The following is a 24,276-nucleotide window of genomic DNA, read 5'->3' as shown; positions in this document are numbered from 1 at the left end:
TTTTTAATGAGCAATCGGGGTTAAGTAACTTGCTCAAGGTTACACGGCCAGTTATTTATGGGTGTGGTGCTAAGTATCTGAGCCCAGATTTGATCCCCAGGTCATCCTGACACTGGAGCCAGTGCTCTTACTCGCTGAGCCACCTGGCTACCCCTAAGCAATTGGGGTTAAGTAACTTGCTCAAGGTTACAAGGGCAGGTGTTTCTGGGTGGGTGCTAAGTGTCTAAGTGCAGGATTCGATCCCCAGGTCATCCCGACACTGGAGCCTGGCTGCCCCTGTACAACTTTCTGCTTACTTCCCTTTGCATCAGTTTATGGAAGTTTTTATGTGTTTCTCTATAGTCATTATATGCATTGTTTCTTTTCAAAAATTTTTATTTTGTTTAAATGATCAAGCATCTATTTTTTTTCTTCCTTCTACCTCTTCCTCCATTGTGGAAAAAAAAAAAAACATTGTAACAAATAAACATAGTTAAACAAAACAAATTCCTACATTGGTCATGTGCAAAAATGTGTTTTCATTCTGCATATTAGCCTATTTCCTGTCTGTCAGGAAGTGGAAAACATTCTTCATCGCTAGTTTTCTGGAAACACGATTGATGACTGTGATCAGAATTCTTAAAGCTTTCAAAATTGCTTTTTACAATGTTAATGTTACAGTATAAATTGTTTTCCTGGTTTAGCTTACTTCACTCTGCAATAGCTCATACAATTCTTCCTAGGTTTCACTCAATTTCTTCCTATCATACACCACAGTATTATATTTCATTCATGTACCAAAATTTTTTCCCTCATTCCCAACTGATGGGCCTTATCCTTAATTTTCAATTCTTTGCAACTACAAATATAGTAGCTTTTCTTTCCTTGATCTCCTTTGGGCACAAAGGCAGGTAAACAGTGCAGTGGATAGAGTGCTAGGCCTGGAGTCAGTCTGTGTTCAAACCTGGCCTCAGATACCTACTAGCTTTGTGATCTTGGGCAAGTCACTTAAGTCTGCCTCAATTTTGTCCACTGTAAAATGGGAATAAAAGTACCAGACTCATAAGAGTTGCTATGATAATCAAGTGAGATACTTGTAAAGTGCTTAGAACAGTGCTTACTGCTTAGATCTTCACTTTCTCTTTATTATTTATTAACGAAAGTGTTTAGATCAGAGGTGTCACACCTGCAAATTCTAAAGTGAGGCCTGAACCAGTTTAAAACATAATTGGGAAATGTTTAGCAAAACATCAAAATACAACAGAACAGAGATAATATTAATTTAGGGTTTAGAGATATAAAACACCCTTAAAATACTGCTTTGGCTTCATACTAAGAATTTTGGTATATTTTACTATTATTGTCATTGTCTTTAATGAAATTATTGTTCCTATTTTTTTTTGACTCATTCATACTTTAGGATTTATTAGTTTCCAGTTAACTTTTTTTTTTGGAGGGCAATTGGGGTTAAGTAACTTGCCCAAGGTCACATGGCTAGTCTTTGTGTTAACTATCTGAACACGGATTTGAACTCAGGTCCTCCTGACTCCAGCCACCTAGCTGCCCCCCAATTAACTTTTAAATTAAATTTATTTTCTGTTTCAAATTCCCTCCCTCCTTCCCCTCTCCCATTCCTTGAGAAGACAAGAAAAACAAGATCCTTTACAAATACATATGTAAAACAAACTTCCACATTATCCATGTCCAAAAAAAAAAAAAATAGAAAAGGAAGAAGAAAAAGAGAGGGGAATAAAGGGAGGGAGAGAAAAAGTGGTTTGATCTGCTCTGAGTACATCTGTTCTCTATTTGGAGGTGGGCAGATTTCATCATGAATTCTTTGGAATTGTGGTTGACCTTTGCATATCTCAAAATTACTAAGTCTTTTAAATTTGATTATTTTTATAATATTGCTGTTGCCAGATAAGTTGTTCTCCTGATTTTGCCCACTTCGGTTTGCATCAGTTCTTATAGGTCTTCCTGAGTTTTTCTGAAACTATCTCCTTCATTCTTACAGTACAATAGTATTCCATCACATTCATGTGACATAAATTGTTCGGCAATTCCCCAACTGATGGGCATGCCCTCAGTTTCCAGTTCTTTGCCATTACAAAAAGCTTCTATAAATAGTTTCATACATATGGGTCCTTTCCCCTTTTCCTTGATCTCTTTTGAGACATAGGTTTAGTAACAGTATTGCTGAATCAAAGTGCATGCACAGTTCAATAGCTTTTGGGGCATAGTTCCAACTTTGGGCTTTCCAGAATGGTTAAAGTAGTTCACAGCTCCATCAACTGCACTAGTGTACCTGTTTTCCAACAGCTCCGGTATTTGTCACTTTCCTTTTTTTTTTGGTCATTTCAGACAATCCTGAGGGGTGTGAGGTGGTACCTCAGAATTGTATAAATTTACAATTCTCTAATTACTAGAGATTAAAGCATTTTAAAATACAGATATTGATAGCTTTGGTTTCTCCCTCTGAAAACTGCCTGTTAATTACCTTTTTATGCTTCTCTTGAGTTGACTCCTGTGTCTGTAAGTCAAATTTTCTACTCAGCTCTGATCTTTTCATCTGGAATGTTTGGAAATCCTCTATTGTATTAAAAGTCTATTTTTTTTTCCCATGTAGGATTATACTGTTTTGCTGGCTAATTTATTCTTGGTTCTAAGTCTAGATCTTTTGCCTCTCTTAGAATATCATTCCAAGCTCATTATCCTTTATTGTGGTGACTGCTGAATCATGTGTGGTTCCTTGGCACCTGAATTCTTTATTTCTGGATACTTAAAGTAATTTTTCTTTGACCTGGGAATTCTGAACTCTTAGCTATAATTTCTGGGAAGTTTTTATTTTGGGGTTTCTTTCAGGAGGCAATAGTGCATTCTTTCAATTTCTACTTCAACTCTCCAGTTCTATGAAGTTTTATTTTTTGAAACATGGTATGGGGGGGGGAGGGGGAGGGCAGAGGCAGAGATTGGTGGTTGTTATGGTTTTTAGATAGTCAAATGATTCTTAAAGTATCTTAATCTATTTTTCAGCTCAGTTGCTTTTGCTATGGTAGCTCACATTTTTTCTTTTTTTTGTTTTTTGATTTTATTTCTTGATGTATCATGGAACCATTAGTTTATATTTAATCCATTCTCATTTTCAGGGAGTTATTTTCTTGGGCAAAGTTTTATACCTTTTGTTTCAAACCAGGAATCCTCTTATTTTTCTTCCCTACTCCTTGTTTTTTATTCCATTTTCAAATAATTTTTTTGGCTTTTTAAAACTCTTGCTTTAGCTGTTCCAGGAATTATTGTTGTTTTTTTTTGTCCATGTTATATTTGTCTTGCAGCTTGTAGGTGTTTTTGAGTCTTTTTCTTCCTCTGAGTTTATGTCTTAGAGCTTCCCTGACATCACTTAAGCTTCCCTGACGCTCTTTATGGTGAGATTATTTGCTTATTCTTCCAGTCCATTGCTTTATTTTAGTCTTTATGTTAGTGTTGGGCTCTGCCTAGTTCTGGGGGTGGTGAATGTCTAGCCTAAGTTTCTGCCCTCCCATGTCCCTCTGTTGCTTTCAAAACTCAGGCTGGGGGCCTGTAGACTTTCAGTGTTCCCAAACTGATTTGTTCTGGGACAAAGACTACTTATTGGCTTCCTATTCTGAGCCCTGCAAGTTTCTGAGCCAGGTTTGGGAATGTTGGCTTGTCGCTGGTGGGAAATGCAGCACTATACTGCTGGAGTCAGCCACTATTAGCCTTCTGGGAGTCTCTGAAGGTACCGAGTTACTGAATTGCAGGCTCTCCTTTAGGCTGGTATTCCTATCCTGGCCAGGCCATAGCAGGCTTCCATTATTGACTGGAGTCTATGGCTGAGTGTCCACTTTGGTCCTGGAATCAGAGACACACAGCTACTGTTTGCTTTCAAACTTGTTCTTTGCTCCTACTACTCTCTACCACCCCTATCTGCAGATTTCTTTTTTAGTTTGACTCAGAACTGGGTACTAGGCAAGAGTTTCCAAATGACACCTATCCCCTGTACTCTGCACTAGTTCAGGGATCTACTATTTTCTCTTCCTACTCCAGCACCCAGTCTCGGCTTTCATTTTCTGTGTGCTGCAATGCTCTGCATGCACTCCTGGTCAGATCCTGACATCACTGTCCATCCCTATTGCCCACAGGCCTTTATCCCTTAACTATCCTGGGCTGAAAAATGACTCAAAGTGACTTTTTCTTGGACTTCCCTATCAGAACATTTTCTAGATCATTGTGGAGTTTGGTGGGAGAGGCGGGGTGTACTTCTTCCTGTTCCTCTGCTATCATAACCACATCTCTATAATATGGTATCAAGGTTTTTCATTTAGTCATGAATTTCAGGGTGTTTGTTTTTCTTCTCTACAACTTGTTCTCTTTGAGTCTTTTGACTTTGTTCTAATATTGTTTCATCAAATCATTGTTGTTTACTCCATTCTATTTTGTCAGTGTTCACACTAATTAAGTTTGTCCATCTTCTAAGTTTTTTCTTCTTTTTTATATGTCCTCATATTTTACTTTTTTTTAAAAGCTGGAGATTTTAAAACCAGATATGAAGAGCTTGTGGAAAATAAATTAAAATCTAGATAAGGAGACAAAAGGGAATGCTTCATTTTACTCTAATTATAAAAGCTTTAACTCTGAAAATACATGTAAGCACAACTATACATATTTTATTTATAAACTGTATTGTTCTAGGATACCAAAAGTGTCTCTAATGAAAGTGAATTAACAAATTTTTTTGTATCTCATCTCAAAATGTCCACAGATTCATCTCACCAAATGCAATATTAAATATTAAAAGAAATAAAAACAAGCATGAACACAATTGCAGTTTTTAAAAAGGTCTATTTCATTATAGGTGGGTAGCAATTTAACAGTAAAATACATTTAAATAATGTATAAGTAACTGCACTACTGCAGCATTGGTAACTAGATAACCAATTTAACTAGAAACCAACTAACAAGTCTATAAAATACAGTTTTTGTTTGGCTCATCTTTTATTTCAATCATCTCTCTTGAAAAAAAAAAGTCAGCAAGTCACATTGGAAGCATATTTTATGGCCAAATCTTCTGATATCCCTTCCTTACAAGTTCCTTCAGAGGTACTGAACTTCCAACTCCAAGGCAAGTCCAAATTTGTGACCTCCAGCATAAATGTCCTTTCCATCTACCAAGGCAGACCACATAAGTCTCACACTGGGCCTCAGGGTCTGAGTGTGGCCCTCACCAATTAAACTAGAATCGCGATTTTTGCAGAAATAGAAGCCATGGAATACAACTGATATTAAGTGCAATATCAAAATGAATGCAGGTGATACCTGATGTCCAAGCTAATTTACAGAAGTATCAAGAAGATCACATAGTTTCTAATAAACTGATTTCCAAATTCTGTTCCATCACTGACAATAGTGCACAGCTGGAAGGCTCTAGTCCTGTAACCCCTTGCAGTCATTCCACTAAGGTCATCTAGTAACCAGAAAGCTGGCTTTTGTAGCCAAAAACAGATGATCTAAATTGTAAGTGTCGGTCCAGCAAAATCAAAGTTAATATTACAATCAAGGTTTGTATATTTCCATTTGTGAGCAGATTTATTTTTACCACTTTTCTTAACTGTTTGGTGAAAAGGTATATTTAAATGTCAGCTTCAAACAGTGGCAAATCTAATATTTAACTGTAATTTTAAGTTTCCAGAGTAATCAGTGTTCCAATTTTTTAAAATCAAATTTTATTTAAATTTTGTGAAAGACAATGCTCACATCATTTATATTTGGTCTCTAATTTCACTATAACTTTGGTCCCATTAACTTTACTAGTGTCTGTACTAGGCAAAACAGAAAATGATAATTCCACTCCATTACAGAAATTTGTTTTCACATCAAGTTTCACCAACCATAAACTAAATCCTTACTTGAAAATATTTCTGGCAACTTTGCCAAGGTCACAATATAAAGGACAAATACACACTGAAAGAGGCTGACAAGACTGTAAAATGACATGACAAGACTACAGGAGGGGGTGACTTGGTGATCAGTGCACTAATATTCTAGACAGGTGTTGAGGCTGGAAGGCAAAGTAAAGGAGACATCATCATTCTCTGCCTTCCAGGAACCCACCCCCACCCTCCACCCTGTCATAGTTGCACACTGTACTGGTCCAACCATAGTCACCCTTCAAGACACTCTTACCTCCATGAGAATTCACCACTTCATCACTCCTCCTCAATAAAGCTACCTCTGTGTCTGCCTCTTAGATACCAAGAGGGCATAGGTAAGGAAAGCAGGCAGTAGTGAGAACAGCTTGTGCTCAAAGGGAGGGAGGAATGGTGGGAGTCCTATATTGCTTCTTTCTATTTTTTTCTTCAATAGGTCTAATTTCACTTTTTAAAATGTCCTGAATCCTTCTGACCATATTATTCCTTTTTCTGAGGCATTACTTATATTTGTTGTGAACTCTATTTTTTTGTGGTATTACTCAATTCTTCTTTGGCTTCTCTTATCCCATTATATTCCTTTCAATTCTTTAGTTTGGGACATTTGCAAATTGAATATCATTCTTAGTTTTTTCCTCGATAAACTCTTTTACATGCCCCCTCCTTTGTTGGATGTCTTTTTTTTTATTGGTAAGTTCAGGTTTGCAAAGTATATCACTTTGCATTGGAGCTTGAGTTCCTTTGCTTTTCAGAATATGGTATTCCATTCTCTTCAGCAATTTCTTGCGCCTGTTGAATAATCTTGTGTCATCCAAATTTTCTTTCCTTTATAAAGATATTTCTTCTATTTGAAGAATTTGCCGCTAGTAATGGAAATTATTAAATTTAACCACTGTGACTTGGAGTATAAAACACAAGTCTTTTTTCTGAAGACAAGCTGATTCTTGAAATTGATGTTTTTGTTTTTGTATTTAGAAATTCTGGGAAGTTTTCTTGCATTATTTGTTACATTGTGGAGTTCATTTTTTCATTCTTTTGGGAGATCTTTGATACTTAAGTTATCCCTATGTATCCTTTCTTGTACGTCAAATCACATTAGTGTGTATTTTCCATTGCTGCCTTTTAGTTCTTTTATACCAGATTATCTTCCACTCATTTTTTTTTGTTTTGTTTTGTTTTAAACTGGTTAATCTCTTTCCCTTCTTTAGACTCCTAATCCTGAATTCAACTTCTTCTAAATTGCTTAGTATTTAAATTCTGCACTTCAAGTTATAAATTCTGAACTATATTTACTCCCAATTTATTAGGTGCTTTCCTAGCATTCTCATTTTAACTTCACAACTCTCTGACATATGTGCTATTATTATTCCTATTTTATAACTGAGAAAACTGAGGCACACAGTTTAAGTGATTTGCCCAGGGTCATGTAGCTAGTTAAGTGTCTGAGGCTGGATTTGAATTTGGGTCTCCAGGCCCAGTACTTATCAACTGTACTAGTTTCTTCTTCTTTTCCATACTCTCATATTAGTCCACAAGATTTTGCATTCTGAGTTTTTTTGAGGAATTTTTCTATAATATTTCATTATTCTAATAATAATGAGTTTTCACCTCCCCCCATCCATCACTTTTTGGATCTTCCCTTTTTACAAGATCACAAGGCTGCCTTAGTCTCTAGATATCAGGAGATACGGGTTTTGCCAGCCTATTTCCCTACACTGAATACACCTTGGCAGGGCAGGACTAACTCCCTCCCCCGATTCCTCTCTGGGCTCTCCTTTCCTTCCTCAGTCAGATTGAATCATTATCTACTGATTTTTTAAGGAGGAAGAAAAGATGAAGAGGATATTCAGCAAAGAGTCCTTGCAGTCTTACAAGTTCCCTTACCTAGGCTAGGACTGGGGTCCAGACAGGTTTCACATTTTCAGCCCCTTCCTGCAATCCCCCAAGCTGGACGGTCTGCCTCTTATTTTTGAGTGGGACAACAGAGAAAGTGTGCTGATAGTCCCTGCAATGGAGGGAAGTCTCCTGATGAGTCCACAATACAAGCCTGCATGTTGGCCTTTGTCTCCACCACAAGTTTGGATGCTGGTAGGGAAAAGGTATTGAGTTACTGCTTTAAGTACATGAGTTCTCTAGTGTAAATTCATAAGTATTTTTATTTGGTCAGGGTTTTCTCATTGTCCTGTTTATTCAACTATAATTGTTGGATACTTGTGCATAATTCTTTTTTGTTGGGAGTATTAGACAGTTAAAAGGAATTGACGAAAGTGAATAATCTGCTATCTTCCTCATTCTATATTATTTCTTCATTGTAAAGTTTTCTTCTGTTTATTCACATCTTTAGCTTCACTTCTTAAACTGGGATTTAACATCAGGAGAAAATTCTACCCTCACCCACATTCTTGGATGATGCAAAGGTGCCAAGGTGCTATGATACTGTAACAACACCACAGCCATTGCCCTGCTATAATTCTCCATGAGGTGGCTGGTTTCTGGTTTTCTTTCTTACAAGGCTGTAACTTGTCTTCCTTCTGTAAACCTGACTTGGGACAAAGAGCCAAGCCAATACAAAGGACCAAGCTCAGTCTTCAGCCTCAATCCCTTATTTACTGTTGGCCCAATATGTATGCTGGCCTCTACCTCATTTATCTCCTTTCATAGTCACCTATTAGAATTCGACTTTTCATCCTAATGTAGCTGAGGCCAGTCCTAATCCAGTATCAGAGATTACTGCTTCAGACCTCAAGCATTATGCAGTATAAATTGAACAAGTGCATTTGCCTCATTTAATTTCCTTGGGCAAGAACTAAGAGGTGTCTTTACTGTCTCATGCAGATCTAACAGGTCACTGGAGATGGAGTTGGTTTCAGGCATCCTAGAGGACCCTATAGCATAAGCTTCCCATGTATCTTTGCCCCTTCTCCTAGGGGAGTCATCTACTGACTGCTGGTTTTGTCTTCTGCTGTAGCTCTGACAGTACAGAGATCTCACTGGCTTCAAGTTACCCAACGAGAATATTCATGATCTTCTGTGCCATCTTCTTGTGTAGTCCTGGACTGGATAGAGCAACTCACCAGTTTTTTTCTGGTCTTATCAAATCTTTGCTTTATGATATTCTGTTTAATCTTTCCTGGGATATTTCCCAGAGAAACTGGGTTTGGCTGAAATCTTTCACAATGTCATCTTTACCAGAAATTTAAACAGGCTTTCCAACAAATCTATTCAAGTCAGTAATAACCTTTATAGTTATCTTTATTACACTTGTCAAATTATAAGAGGAATATAAACTCTAGTGCACTATCTTTTAAAAATTCTCAATTAATAATCAATCAATAAGCATTTACTGAATATCTATAATGACCAGGCATTAAGTTGTGGGCTTACAAAGAAAAAGGCAAAATAGTTCCTGCAGTAAGAGAGTTTTTTATTTTATTGGGGAAGACAGCATGTACAAGATAATCTTGGAAGAGAAGGCACTAGCACCTAGGGTAATCAGGAAAGGCCTTTCACAGAAGGTAATATTTGAGTTATGTCCTGAAGGAAACCAAAGACTCCAAAAGGCAGAGTTGAGGAGAGAAAGCATTCTAGGTAGTAGACTCAGTCAATACCAAAGCACAAAGATAGGGAACAGAGCACTATAAGGCAGTAAGTGGATAGAAAAAAGATAGGGAGAATAATTTGTAAGAAGGCAGGAAGGATCAAGCTGTGACAAATGTTAAATATCAATTAGCTTACATTTGATCCTACAGAAAAAAAAAGAGAGCCAATGAAGTTTGACTTGGTTATACCTATGCTTTAGGATCATCACTGGGCATCTGTGAAGAATGGATTGGATCAAGGCTTGAACTAGTGTGGTAGAGAGAGTGGAGAAAAGGGTATAGATGCTAGAGATGTTACAAGCCTAGAAATAACAAGATGTGACAACTGACTGAATATGAGTTGAGACTGAGGACTTAAGTTTGTAAAACTAGGTGAATGAAAGATGGTAATGCCCATGACAGCAAAAAGGAAGCTTGGAAGAGGGGTACGTTTGCTGACAGGAAGGGGGAGAATAATAAGATGTTTTGGAAATATTAAGTTTGAGATGCCTATGGGACATTCAGTTTGAAGTGTCCAACAAGTAGTTTGTGATATGGAATTAGTGAAGGAAATAGGCTAGGTTTAGAATACATAGTGAGAGCAATCTGTATAGAGATAATAATGAAAGCCACAGGAATTGATGTCACCAGATAAAATAGTGTGTAAAGAAAACAGAAAGTCTACAACAAAGCTTAAAGGACAACCAGACTTGGTGGTCTTGACATAGATGATAACCCTGCAAAGGAAACTGAGGAGTGGTCACAAGAATCAAAGAGCTGTGCCATGAAAAACTGGAGAGAAAAAAAGTACCCAGTAGGAGAAGTGGTCAAGTGTCAAATGCAGAAAGATCAAGAAGGATTAGAATTGAGAAAAGGCTATTAAATTTGGCAATTAAGAGATCACTGATGACTTTGGGGAGAGAAGCTTCAGTTGAGAGAAGAGGTTTTAAAGACATATTACAAAAAAAACAGAAAGAAAAGCATTAAATACAGACCGACTTTTCAGAAAGTTTTGCTGAAAATCGAAAGAGAGATAGAGAATGATATCTAGCAAAGACGGTGGGATGAAATGAGGCTTTTTTTACAGATGGAGGGGATCTGAATGTATCAGGTAAGTAAGACATAGACAAGGAGAGACTGAAGTTAAGCTGGATATCATTGAATGCTATATCTAAGACCCTACTTTCTTTTCTCTCCCTTTAAACAGTCTCATCAGGTTCCAGAAGTTCAATCATCATTTATTCAAATGACCCAAATAAATATATCTCACCCAATTTCTTTCTTGAACTTGTCACATCAATTCCCACTTGGCCATCTCCATCTGAACTTCTGAAATTCAGGGTCCTAATCACCTCTTTCCCAAACTATTCTAAAAACCTTTTAAATTGGGTTTCCTGGCTTCTGGTTTTTTGCTTCTATCATTCACAAAGTTGCCAAAATAATATTCCTAAAATAAATTTGACTATGTCATTTCCCTATTCGAAACTCTTTAATGGTTTCCTAACGCCTCTTATGACAAAAATACAAGCTCCTCAGCTTGGTGTTGAAGTCCCTTCAGTTTGGTCCCAACTGACATTCTAGGCTTGACCCATTTGTATAGTTTTCTTTTTTCCTTATACATTCTTCAAAGAGTAAATAAACTAGATGACAAAAGGCTCTATGTTTTCTCTCTATGCCTTTGCATGAACTGTACCCTATGTCAGGAAAGCTCTCCTTCCTCACCTTTGCTTATTAGATTCTTCATGTTTCCTTACAACTCAGGCCAAGCGCCAAATCCTCCATCTCTGCAGTCTTCCCTGGTCATCCTCCAATTAGTGTTCTCTCACTTCTCAAATTATCTTGTTTTACATATTTATGTACATGCTGTATCCCCCATAGAATAAAGGTTCTGTGAGGGCAGATATCTCCGGTACCTAGGACAGTGTCTCACACATAGTAGGTCCTCAATAAATATTTACTGGATTGAATCATATATACACTCTCAACTTCTCATATGAAGGTAACACTAGTTGTTTTCCCATTACACATGAACGTCTTTTTGTACACTAGATAGCTGTGAATCATTGTTAGCTCAATTTCCATAATGAAATACTGAGATGGATGCTGATGGAAAAAGAAAAGACCTGTTGCAGACAAAAATAAGAATGCAGAAAACTTTTTTTAATCACATCAGAGGAAAAAATGGGCATTTTTCTGATAAATCATGAATATTCAAAATAAGTCACAGAATACAGATATTGTATTGAAATGGCAAAAGCTATACAGGACCAGAAACTGCACTTAGGTGTAATCCAAATGGGAGTGATCCACTTTGTAGACCCTTTACATTAATCCATGGTGGTTCCTTGTTTAAAGTGAAATTTTCCTTTTAGAATTTCAAGTTTTTAGTCAGTTATTTATTTAACAGACTTAATAAGAGTTGTTGGTTCACTATATCCAAGACTCTGACAAGTATATAGCATGTGTCAGTTATATTTGATTCATCTTCATATTGCCATATTTTAATGCCGATTTTCATGTAGAAGAAAGCAGAATACAACTACATTAGTAAAGGGTTCATACTAAGCCTTCACTCTGGTCACTCCTAAGAGAAATCTGTAGATAGACAGAAAAATGCAGAGGAAGATTTTCCTTGAAAGAGACATTTGGAGACTTTACAATTCTTTTGCATTGCTTTACATGATAATTATCCTTAGTCCTTTGTCTACAAAGGCTTGGCCCATTCATATATTTTTTTTTTTCCTTATACATTCTTCAAAGAGTAAATAATGCCTGAGCTGCGATGGTTGGATATTTGTCTCATTTGGACTATTAACAAAATTTCACTAGGTGAGTTCAGAGTTTCAAATAATTTTTCTTACATTCTTAGCATTTAGAGGGTCACCACAGAGAGAATCATGTCAAGGTAAACAAGGTCTGATTAACTCGACAATACTTGCTTTTGTGGTTTAGGTATAAAGTGGGCTTTTTCATGTCTGGTACAGTTTGATTGTCGACTAAATCTTCTCCCACATCTACTACATCTATAGGGTCTCTCTTCTTCATGAGTTTCTTGATGAAGCAAGAATTCTTCATCTCCTAAGAAGCTTTTCCCACATTCTTGACATTTAAGGAGTTTTTCCTTTACATGAATTACTTCATGGCGACTCCGGTGAGAGTTCTGACGGAAATTTTTTCCACATTGTGAGCATGTATAAGGTTTCTCTCCAGTGTGAATTCGTTCATGTTTATTAAGGTTTGTTTTATGATTGAAGCTTTTCCCACAGTGAATACAATCATAAGGTTTTTCTCCAGTATGTGTTCTCTGATGGGAAATAAGGTAAGAGCTTTCAGTAAAATGTTTTCCACATTGTGGACATGTATAGAATCTTCGTGTTCTTCGATTCTGAGAAAGTGCAAGAATACTCATGTCCACATATTTTGAAAGGTCCTCTAGTGGGGCATCATTTTCAACAGTAATTAAAAGACTTTTTAATCTCTTTTCTTGAGGGACTGAGGTATTTAGTCTTTTTCCTTCATGGCTATCTGGATGCTTCTCATAGCCTGTTGCCTGCTTAAAAATCTGGGAACCATCCCTTTCACAGTAACCTGATGACATTTCATGATGTTCTACATCCTCTGGACTTTCTGGCTGAAGATCATCTTCCTTATTCTCACTGCAATCTACTGTTGAGACAAAGACAGAATTCATATAATATATCCTCTTAAGCATCGTGTAAAAAAATAGGAAGAAATACCAAAATGTATGCTCTAGGTTGTTACTAACTTAAAGACCACAACTCAAGGACCTCTATCAGAACTTGTGGTAAACCTGAGGGTTGAAAATAATACTAAATTTATAAAGCATTTCATTACTTAATTTGAGTGAAAAACTAGGAAAAAAAAATTGCCCTGACCAAGATCAGAAAGGGACTGAGAATTTACAGATTTATTTTTCTTCATCTCACCTATCACCATTAATTTATTCAACAAGCACATATTGATACTTATGTTGTGAAGAGCATTAAAGAACAGAAAGGAAAAAATACTCATGAGGACTTAGATATAGTCACTGAAAACTACTATACTTTATGCACTGAAATGAAAGCAGTATTACTAAGTCAGCTTAGTTTGGGTGCATTGATGCTTAAGGTAAAGCTTTTAATAAAACTTTTTTTTAAAAGAAAAGTTACAGAAGACAATTTTTATCCTTGAGGAGCTTACAATGTTAGTAATCTCTAAGTTTTGAGATCTGGAATCCATGTTTATAAGCTAGGCAGGGAGAAAAGTTGTTTCTTTATTTCTATATTGTACTAAATTGATATTATCATATTGTGATTGTCCCTTTACTGTTTATTCCCAGTTCCCATCCTTGTCAAGAGGACAGTGGTTAAGGAATCCTGTAGGAAATTTTCCCATCTATAGAGTTAGTTGCAGGACTTCTGCCTGGGATTCCCTAAATTTTCCCAATATAAAACTTACAAAGACAAGGTGAACAAACATGGCCAACACGTTGTTTGCTACAATAGTTCCTCAGGTAAAACTGTCATAGGTGCAACCAACAAGACAGAAATTTTCACTTGCAGCACAAGAGCAAAGGAAATTCTAAAGTGATCTTCAGGCTGCACATCTGCTAATGCCAAGGAATACAGGGACAGGTGCACAAAACAAGGTGGTTTCTCATTCTGTTTTCTAGAGTAATTAGATGAATTTATGAAAAGAACAAAAGAAGCAGTTCAAAGTAAAAGCAAAGAATAAAAAGGATATTAAGAAAAAGAGAATATTCCTGATCTGCATTAGGAGTTTAGAAGGCAAAAAAAATGTAACAAAGAGAAGAGAAAGAGGACTACTGAATCTTTGGAGTTAATAGACATGAGTCTTTTCTCCTAGGGAGGAAAGCTGAATATTTTCAAAAGGAAACAGGTTTTTTTTGTCTTTTTTTTTTTGGAGGGGGGAAGGTAGGGCAAACGGGGTCAAGTGACTTGCCCAAGGTCACACAGCTAATAAGTGTTAAGTGTCTGAGGTGGCATTTGAACTCAGGATCCTCCTGACTCCAGGGCCTGTGCTCTATTTCAATGTGCCACCTAGCTGTCCCAAAACAGGTTTGTTTGGGGTTTTTTTGGTGCTCCAAGGAATGTTTGGATGGATCCAAAAGTTGCAAACAGAGTTAAGTCATCCAGGAAAAATCAGAGGAAGAAGAAATAGTATGAGTTTGTGACTCTCTGCTTAGGGATATACTAAGGCAGCTATTTGATTTGACTTTTTACAACAGGTAAGGCAGATGTCTCCACAGAGACCATGTTAAGGATGTAACAGAATTAGCTGAGACTTGTTAAACCTGGTAACCCACTATCCAAATCTGATGATTCGCGTGGGGACATGTCACCAAAAGGAATCCTATAAAGCATTATAAGGGTTTATAAAATCGTGGGCAAGAAAGTGAAGATCTTAGGAACACAGATGTTTCAACCACCAAGAAAATAATTTCAGTTTATGTACCACATCCACTGCAGAAGATAAAAAGATAGAGTAATTCTATTAAGAATTCAATTAAGACTCTCCAAATTAAATCTGCATGGACATTTAATACTAAGTAACTTCAAAGTAATAGGGGAATCCTAAGTAACTTCAAAGCAAAGGCATAGGGGAAGAAAATGAAAAATACATTGGAAAAATATGGCTCAGAAGTAAAAAACAAGAAAAGTCAAAGACCAGTAGACTACACATAAGCCTTACCCCTAAATATTGTAAATCCTTTACTTGGGAAAAGTTAGAAGTCCTGAACTTGGCAAGCACCAAAGAAGTGTTTGTTCTTTAACTGACTGTATTTTAACAGTCAAGAAATGCTTGATTATAGATGTGGAAAATCATTTCTGGATTAGCTGAGTACAATCAGATAGATTATTATATAGAAAGACTTAGAGCAAAGATCAAAACCACTTCTAAGTTAAAATAAGAATGAGATGCAGTATACAACTGAGGCAATTCCAGTCTTATGTTCTGAACTAAGCTATTGATCCAAAAGGAGAAACATGGAAAAAAGATTTGTCACTGACAGACTGTCACCACTTTCCAAACAAGTTTAGCCGATGTAAATAAAATAACAACAAGAAAAACCTAGAAACTAACAAACTAAGAAACACTTGATCTCTTTTTCAAACAGATAAATATGACAGACAAAGGAAACAACAATTTAGAAGATAAATTAGTGGGCAAAATGTACTGGAGGAAGATTAACAGCATTATCATCATTTCACAAAACAGTAAGAAGCAGCAGAGGGGGCAGCCAGGTGGCACAGAAGGAAAAATCACTTTGAAGAAAGCTTGTTTTGAAATCTAAGTAGTTATCACAGAAAGGCACTTACTGACAAAATCAGAGATTTTAGACTATAAAAGAGAACTGTAAAATCTGAAAAAAATCTGTAAAGGATAAATTTTTATGGTACATGAAAAAGAGAATAATACCTAAGACTTGGGAGAAAAAGTCAATCCTTTTTATTACACCTCCTAAAAAAAAAACAATAAAAGATGACGGAGTAGAAGCAGGACCTCCCTGCAGCTCCGGCTTCTACCTTCCCCAATCCATGTAAAAAGGGACTCTAAACAAACTTTGGAGCTGCAGAACCCACAAAATGATACCTAGAAGCTAACCTCCTGCTGAGATCAACCCGGCAGGCCAGCAGGGATCAGCCAGCACAGCACTCTGGGAGCTGAGACCAGGCCCCCATGAGCTGGAGGTTTTAGCCCCAGGGCAGGCCTGACCAGCCGCCAGCCCAGAAGGACTCCAGATCACCAGCAGCTGTGGCCATTTCCAGATTCATCAACACATAGATGCAAAGCACAAAATGAGAGGTCAGTGCAGTATAGACTCTGGGACCAGTAGTTGGGAGAGCATCAGCTTTTGCCCCCAGGGCGAGAAGTCGCTGAGACACCCAGCACAGTCAGTGCCATGTGGCAGCTTCAGCTCCTGGCCTGCAGAGTGTAGAAGGACCAAGCGACCAGTCTGAGGGGTAATTGCTCTTGCTTTAACCTGCTCGGATCTGGATTGGAGGTCCTAGGGTATGTGACCAGCTTGCCAGAGCATGTGGAGCCTTCAGAGAGGGCACCCATCTAATACCTCCGGCAGCTGAGAAAACGCCAGCGTTTGCCCCTGTCTGGTGGCAGAGTCCTACTATAGCAAAAAGCCCGGGGGTTAAGTGACTAAGGGGCGACATGACCTGACAAAGGAAGCAAAACAAACAGAAGACTCCAACATTAGACTCCTATTTTGGGGACAAAAAGGAGCAAAGTATGGAACAGGAGAAAGACAGTGAAGTCAGAACTCCTGCACCAAAAGCTACAAAGGAAAATATGAGCTGGTCACAGGCCATAAAGGACCTTAAGAAGCAAATAAGAGAAGGGGAGGAAAAATTGGGAAGAGAAATGAGAACAATGCAAGAAAATTATGAACTGAGAGTCAACAGCCTGACAGGAAAATCACACCTTAAAAAACAGACTGACTCAATTGGCAAAAGAGGCTCAAAAAGGCAATGAGGAGAGGAATGCCTTAAAAAGCTGAATTTGCCAGATGGAAAAAGAATCTCAAAAGCTCAATGAGGAGAATTGTTAGATTGGAGCAAAGAGAAGCTAGTGACTTTAAGAGAAATCAAGATCATGTTAAACAGGTCCAAACAAATGAAAGAATAGAAGGCAATGTGAAATATCTCATGGGAAAAACCACTGACCTGGAAAACAGATCCAGGAGAGATAATTTAAAAATTACTGGACTACCTGAAAGTCATGATCAAAGAAAGAACCTAGAAATCATCCTCCAAGAAATTCTCAAGGAAAACTGCCCTGATGTTTTAGAACCAGAAGGCAAAATAGAGGTTGAAAGAATTCACTGATCACCTCCTGTAAAAGATCCCAAAAAGAAAACTCCTGTGAAAATTATAGCCAGGTTCCAGAATTCCCAGATCAAGGAGAGAATATTACAAGCAGCCAGGAAGAAACAATTTGAATATTGTGGAAACACAATCAGGATAACACAGGATCTGGCAGCTTCTACACTGAGGGATCAAAGGGCCTGGAATAGGATATTCCGGAGGGCAAAGGAGCTGGGATTAAAACCAAGAATCACCTACCCAGCAAAACTGAGTATCATGTTTCAAGGGAAAATATGGTCATTCAGTGGAATAGGGGACTTTCAAGCATTCTTAATGAAAAAACCAGAGTCGAATAGAAAATCTGACATCCAGATACAAGAAGCAAGAGAAGTTTGAGAAGGTAAACAGGGAAAAGAAATCATAAGCCACTGATTAAAGTTGAACTATTAACATTCCTACATGGAAAAACGACAGTTGTAATTGATGAAACTTTTCTCAGTATGAAAATAGTTGAAGGGAATAGAAATATATATATGTCTATATTGGAGGGTATACAGGAGTATGAATACATGTGTGAATGTGTATATATATGCTTACAGGTATACATAGACAGAGGGCACAGGACCAATTGAATAGGAAGGGATGATACTTAAAAGAGGAAATTAAGAGGTGAGAGAGGAATATAATGAGAGGAAATGGAGAGAGACAGAATGGGGTAAACTATCTCATAAAGAAGAGGCAAGGGTAAAGGGTTACAATGGAAGGGAAGAATAGGAAGGCAAAAGGGAATGGGTCAACCTTATTCTCACTGAATTTGGCTCAGAGAAGGAATAAAATACACACTAAATAGGGTATCATCCTATGGGAGAGTAGGGGGAAGGGGATGAGAGGGGGGATGATGGAAGGGAGGGAAGGAAGTTGGAAGCACTCACTTTTGAAAATGGATGGGATCAATGTAGAGAATAGAACAAGTGGGTGGCGGGATAGGAGGGAGGGAAATGTAGTCAGTCTTTTACAATATATCTACTATGTTAATGTTTTGCAATAGCTACACATGTACAATCTATACTGAACTGCTTATCTTCCCAGTAAGGGTGGGTGACAAGGGAGGAAGGGAATGAATCTGGAATTCAAAGTTTTAAAATCAAATGTTTAAAATTATATATACATATATACTATTAATAATACTATCTTACATGTAATTGGGAAAGAAGATATACAGGCACTAGGGCATAGAGATCCACCATGCCCTACTGGAAAAGTCTAAAGGGGGTATGGGAGAAGATATGGGAGAGAGCAGATTGGAGGAGGGGCTATCCTGTGGGACTACTATTCTGGAAAAACAGGGAGAAAATTTGTAACTCAAAATCTGGCAGAAATTAATGTTGTAAATCAGAACCTAATAAAGCATTTGAAAAGTGAAAAAAAAACCCAATATAAATTATTACCAATATACATCAGCTTTCTCATAACATTTCTCATGAAAATAATCTACACACTTTGGGGACATCTTTGATGAAGATTTAAGAGATCAGGTAGACCTATATAACTCATTCCCTACCACATCCTTAGTATTCATAAAACTAACTAAAAGGTAAAGTGAATATAAGATTGCATTGTGTTTATTGTCTGACTATTTTAAAAGTATTTAATTCAGTAGGACAAAATATTTCTTTAAAGGATTCTCCTCTAACGAAGAACCTCCCCTGGAAATATAAAATTTATCCACAATTTCTTTCAAGTTAAGACAAAATACATAGCTTTGTTTGATCCTCTGATCATTAACATCAAATGAGGATAAAACAGAAAGACATATGCTAACTAAAGGTCAGCCACTGTCATGGAGAACATTTAGAATACAATACAAAAGGAAGAGAATTTCTCTACAGATCATATTTTAGAATTGAAAGTAAACTTAAAAGTTATCTACTCTAGCACCCTCATTAGAGATTAGAGAAATGTGTCCCAAGAGGTTAAATGACTTTCAAAAAGGTCATCCAGGGACCAAAACCAGGATTTTAACTCTGGTCCTCTGACTCTAAATTTAGTGCTTTTCCACTGTACAACTTGTACAAAATAAGTGATACCCCAGCAGAAGGACAAATATCTCAATTTTCAAAAAGAGGGAAGAAAATGGAATCTATAAGCAAAGAGCAATGAGCCTGACTTAATTCCTGACAAAATTCTAGAATGCATTATTATAGGGATGATTCTGATTATTTAGAAAGGGAGAGTAGTGATCAGTAAGAGCCAAGATGGGCTCTTCAAGAATGGATCAGGTCTTGGGGCGGCCAGGTAGCACAGCGAGTAAGAGCACCGGCTCCAGTGTTGGGACGACCTGGAGATCGAATCCCGGGCTCAGACACTCAGCACCACACCCAGAAATAACTGGCCCTGTAACCTTGAGCAAGTTACTTAACCCTGATTGCTTAGTAAAAAAAAAAAAATGGATCAGGCCAGCTTAACTTCATTTGTTTTTCTGATATGGTTAATTAGTCTGATAAGTTGGAAGAACATTATTATATAAGCATAGAATACTTCAGTTTCAGTAAAGCACTTAAACTCTCATGCTAGCCCTGTAGACAGGATGCAGAGATATAGACTTTCTAGTCACTAGATAATAGCATAATATAGATAATAGTATAGGATAATGTAGCATGGTATGGTCTGGTCTGGTCTGGTATAGTAAAGAGTTAGTACATGTTTAACAGAATCAAAAGAGCAGTCACAATGGGTTCATGTCATTTTCGAATGGAGTTCCTAATGGAATGAAAGCAGAGGTTTATACTCAGCTTTATACCATTCAACATTTTTAACAATTACTTGGATTCTGAAGGTGTGTTATTTGTGTCATGAAATTTACAAACAAACATAAAGCTCGAAGGAATGGCCAATATAGTGGAAAACAGAATTAGTATCAAAAAGGACATGGGCTACTAAGATGAAATTTAATAAAGATAAATTTAAAGTCTTAAATTTGGGTTATAAAAAGTAATTTTAGGAAGCACTAAAGAGGTCACGAGTGGAAAAACTTTAAGAAGTCCAAGGACAGAAAGCTGAATTTCTTGTCAAGAAGACCTGAGTTTGGGGGCGGCTAGGTGGTGCAGTGAGTAAAGCGCCAGACCCGGAGTCAGGAGGACCTGAGCTTGGTTCCGGCCTCAGACACTTAACACTCACACAAAAAAAACTAGCCGTGTAACCTTGGGCAAGTTACTTAACCCCAACTGCCCTCCAAAAGGAAAAAAAAAAAAAAAAAGAAGATTTGAGTTGAAATATGGCCTCAGATACTTACAAACTGCGTGACTCTGGGTAAGTCACTTAAATTTTCTAGCTCAGTTGCCACAGTAAAATTAGAGAAATAGAACCTACTTCCCAGGGTTCTTGGAAGGATCAGAGAATTGTGAAGTACTTAGCTCAGTGCCTAGCACATAGCAGGCACGTGATAAATAAATTCCTCTTGTCTGGCTCACCCTGGTACCCATCTTTCCAATTACTAAGGTGTGGAACAGAAGTCTCACCTTAAATATAGACTGGAAGATACCTTTCCATTCAAAGGGAGAAGGGAAAGGTTTGTTCTTAGACCATTTAAAAGTAGTAATCACCAAAATGATTTGGTACTGGCTAAGCAGATTAAGTGATGTAACATATGGAAGCAAATGAACATGGTGATCTAGTGTTTGATAAATCCAGAGACCCCAGTTACTAGAATAATAACTAAATTATTTGACAAAAACTGCTGGAAAAACTAGAAAGCAGACCAACAGAAACTAGATACAAATCAACATCTTCATATCATATACTAATATAAGTTCCAAATGAGTATATGACTTAAAACATAAAGGTTGATATCATTTATAAAATTAGAGGAGCAAGGAAAAAAAAATTCCCTTGGATCTTTGGCTAGGGGAAGAATTCACAACTAAATAAGGGATAGAGAGGATCACGTGAGATAAAAATGGACAATATGAATTACAAAAAATCAAAAGGTTTTTGTACAAATGATTCAAGGAAGCTAGGAATTAGAATGGAAACATTTAAATGATGAAAATATTTGCAGAAAGTTTCTCTGAAAAAGGTCTCATTTCTAAGACATATGTAAGGAAATAATTTAAATTTATATGAGGTTTTGCCTTTTTAATGGTCAAAGGTTAAGAACTGCAAGTTGTCAAGGGAAGAAATCCAAGCTATCGGCAGCCATATTTTTAAAAATACTCCAAATTACTAATAATTAGGGAAATACAAATGAAAACAATTCTAAAGTTCACTGTCAGGCCTATCATATCAACAAAGAAAAATGACAACTGTTGAAGGGGTTGTAGGAAAAGGTACACTGATGTGCTATTGGGGCTACTTTCCACAGTCATTATAGAAAACAATTTGGAACTATGACCAAAAAGTTACTAAGCTGTGCATACCCTTTGATGCAATACCACTATTGAAGCTATACTCCCAAAAGAGATCATAGAAAAAGGTCCTCTTTATAATAGCTTTTTTGTAGTGACAAAGAATCAGAAACTGAGAAAATGACCATCAACTGGGGAGTGGTGAAACAAACTAAGTATATAAATTTATGGAATACTGTTGTACTATAAGAGGAGACTGTTTCTGTGAAACCTGGGAAGAATGAAATCTAATCAATGCAATGATTAACTATGATTCCAGAGGACTAATGATGAATGCCACTCACCTCCAGACATAGAGGTGGATGAATTAATAAGCAGAATTAAAAAAGACATTTGGGAATTTGTTTTATGGACTGACTATGCTTGTTACAATGGTTTTGTTTTATTGTTGTTGTTTTTTTTCTAATAGGGAGAAGAAGTTAGAAAAAGAAATGCTTAATCCTTTAAAAAATAGAAATTTAATTTTTCTTTTGGTGAGGCAATCAGGTTAAATGACTTGTCCAGGGTCACAGAGCTAGTGTCAAGTATCTGGGCCATATTTGAACTTGAGTCCTCCTGACTCCAGGTCAGGTGCTCTATTCACTGTGCCACCTAGCTGCCCAAAATTTAATTTTTTAAAAAGAAAGCAGGTGAAAGTAAGTTGTTATGCCCAAGATGGGGGAGTAGAAACAGGACTTCCACACAGCTCCGGCTTCCACCTACTCCAATACATGTAAAAAATTACTCTAAACAAACTTTAGAGCTACAGAACCCACAAAGTGACAGAGAGAAACAAATCTCCCACCGAAGGAAGCCTAGCAGGCCATTGCAGTGCATTGCGAGCCTGTGGCAGTCCTGACTGAGCGGAGGTTTTAGCCCCAGGGCGGCTCCAATGAGTGGTAGCTAGAGCAGACTTCACGGGAGTAAATCACCAGCAGTTTTAGTGGTTTCCAGACTTCTCAATCCATAAAGGGCAGTGTGGAACTAGCTTGGTCCAGGGGAGGACAGAAGAGTGCGGTTCAGTTGTTACCCCTGGAGCGAGAAGTGTAGGAGGTGTGGTGGCTGTAGTCTCCATGAAAACATGGTTGCTGCAGAGCTCCTGGCCTGCAGATTGTGGGGGGACCAAGCGACCCCGCAGAGGGTAATTCCTCTTGCTTTGATTTGCTTGGATCAGGATCATGGTCTTGGGGTGTGTGACCAGAGAGCCAGAGCGTCTGGGGACTGTAGAGAGGGTGCCCATCCAGTAGCTCTGTAGCTGCAAAAACCCCAGCGATTTGTGACATAGCTCTCTCCACTCCGGAAGTAGAGCTCTACAGTCAAGCAACTGGCTGCCAATGTGAGTGAGAACGGAAGCACAAACATGACAGAATCCTTTTTGGGGGACAAAAAGTATCAAGGCATGGAGGGGGAGGAAGGCATGGAAGTCAGAACCCCTGCATCAAAAGCCCCCTAGAAAAATATGAACTGATTATAGGCCATGGAGGAGCTCAAGAAGGATTTTGAAAATCAAGTAAGAGAAGTGGAGGAAAATTTGGGAAAAAAAATGAGAATGATGTAAGAAAATCATGAAAAGAGAGTCAACAACTTCACTGAAGAAAATAACATTTTAAAAAATAGACTAACTTAAATGGCAAAAGAGGCTCAAAAAGACAATGAGGAGAAAAATACCTTAAAAAGCTGAATTTGCCAGATGGAAAAAGAATCTCAAAAGTTCACTGAAGAGAATCATTCCTTCAGAATTAGACTGGAGCAAATGAAAGCTAATGACTTTATGAGGTAATCAAGATACTATAAAACAGATCCAAACAAATGAAAAAATAGAAGGCAATGTGAAATATCTCATTAAAAAACCACTGACCTGGAAAATAGATCCAGGAGAGATAATTTAAAAATTATTGGACTACCTGAAAGCCACAATCAAAAAAAGCCTAGACACCATCTTTCAAGAAATTATCAGCAAAATTTCCCTAGTATTCTAGAACCAGAGGGCAAGATAGAAATTAAAAGAACTCACCCACTGCCTCTTGAAAAAGATCCCAAAAAAGAAAACCCCTAGGAATATTGTAGCCAAATTCCAGAGTTCCCAGGTCAAGGAGAAAATACTGCAAGCAGGCAGGAAGAAACAATTTGAGTATTGTGGAAACACAATCAGGGTAACACAAGACCTAGCAGCTTCTACATTAAGGGATCAAAGGGCTTGGAATGATATTCTGGAGGTCAAAGGAGCTAGGACTAAGACCAAGAATCACCTACCTAGCAAAACAGAGTATAATGCTACAGGGAAAAATATGGTCATTCAATGAAATAGAGGACTTTCGAGCATTCTTGATGAAAAAAAACCTAAACCGAACAGAAAGTTAAATACAAGAAGCAAGAGAAGCATGAGAAGATAAACAGGAAAAAGAAATCATAAGGAACTTATTAAAGTTGAACTATTTACATTCCTACAGGGAAAAATGATAATTGTAACTCATAAGATTTTTCTTAGTATGAAGACAGTTGAAGGGAAAATACATATATATAGAAGGATGTATGTATATACAAATATAAA

General features: G+C 37.4%; 1 protein-coding gene and 1 pseudogene across 4 annotated transcripts in view; both read right to left on the bottom strand.

Moving 5' to 3' along the window:
- Window positions 1-707: 707 nt before the first annotated feature.
- On the bottom strand, window positions 708-11,243 carry LOC138143933 (voltage-dependent anion-selective channel protein 2-like; annotated as a pseudogene).
- A 395-nt stretch (window positions 11,244-11,638) lies between these two features.
- Window positions 11,639-24,276, bottom strand: part of ZNF200 (zinc finger protein 200) — a 28,083-nt gene continuing 15,445 nt past the window's right edge. For all 4 annotated transcript variants that reach the window (XM_069106920.1, XM_069106912.1, XM_069106922.1 and 1 more), the window contains one exon: window positions 11,639-13,165. In XM_069106920.1, the coding sequence (XP_068963021.1) occupies window positions 12,420-13,165 (746 nt within the window). In that variant the 3' untranslated portion in view covers window positions 11,639-12,419. The remainder of the gene's footprint in view (window positions 13,166-24,276) is intronic.

Source organism: Petaurus breviceps, unplaced genomic scaffold (assembly GCF_028583685.1).
Source record: "Petaurus breviceps papuanus isolate PSGF00001 unplaced genomic scaffold, PetGlider_PUasm1.0 138, whole genome shotgun sequence".
Classification (NCBI taxonomy): Eukaryota; Metazoa; Chordata; class Mammalia; order Diprotodontia; family Petauridae; genus Petaurus; species Petaurus breviceps.
This window is presented reverse-complemented; position numbering and strand designations above follow the sequence as displayed.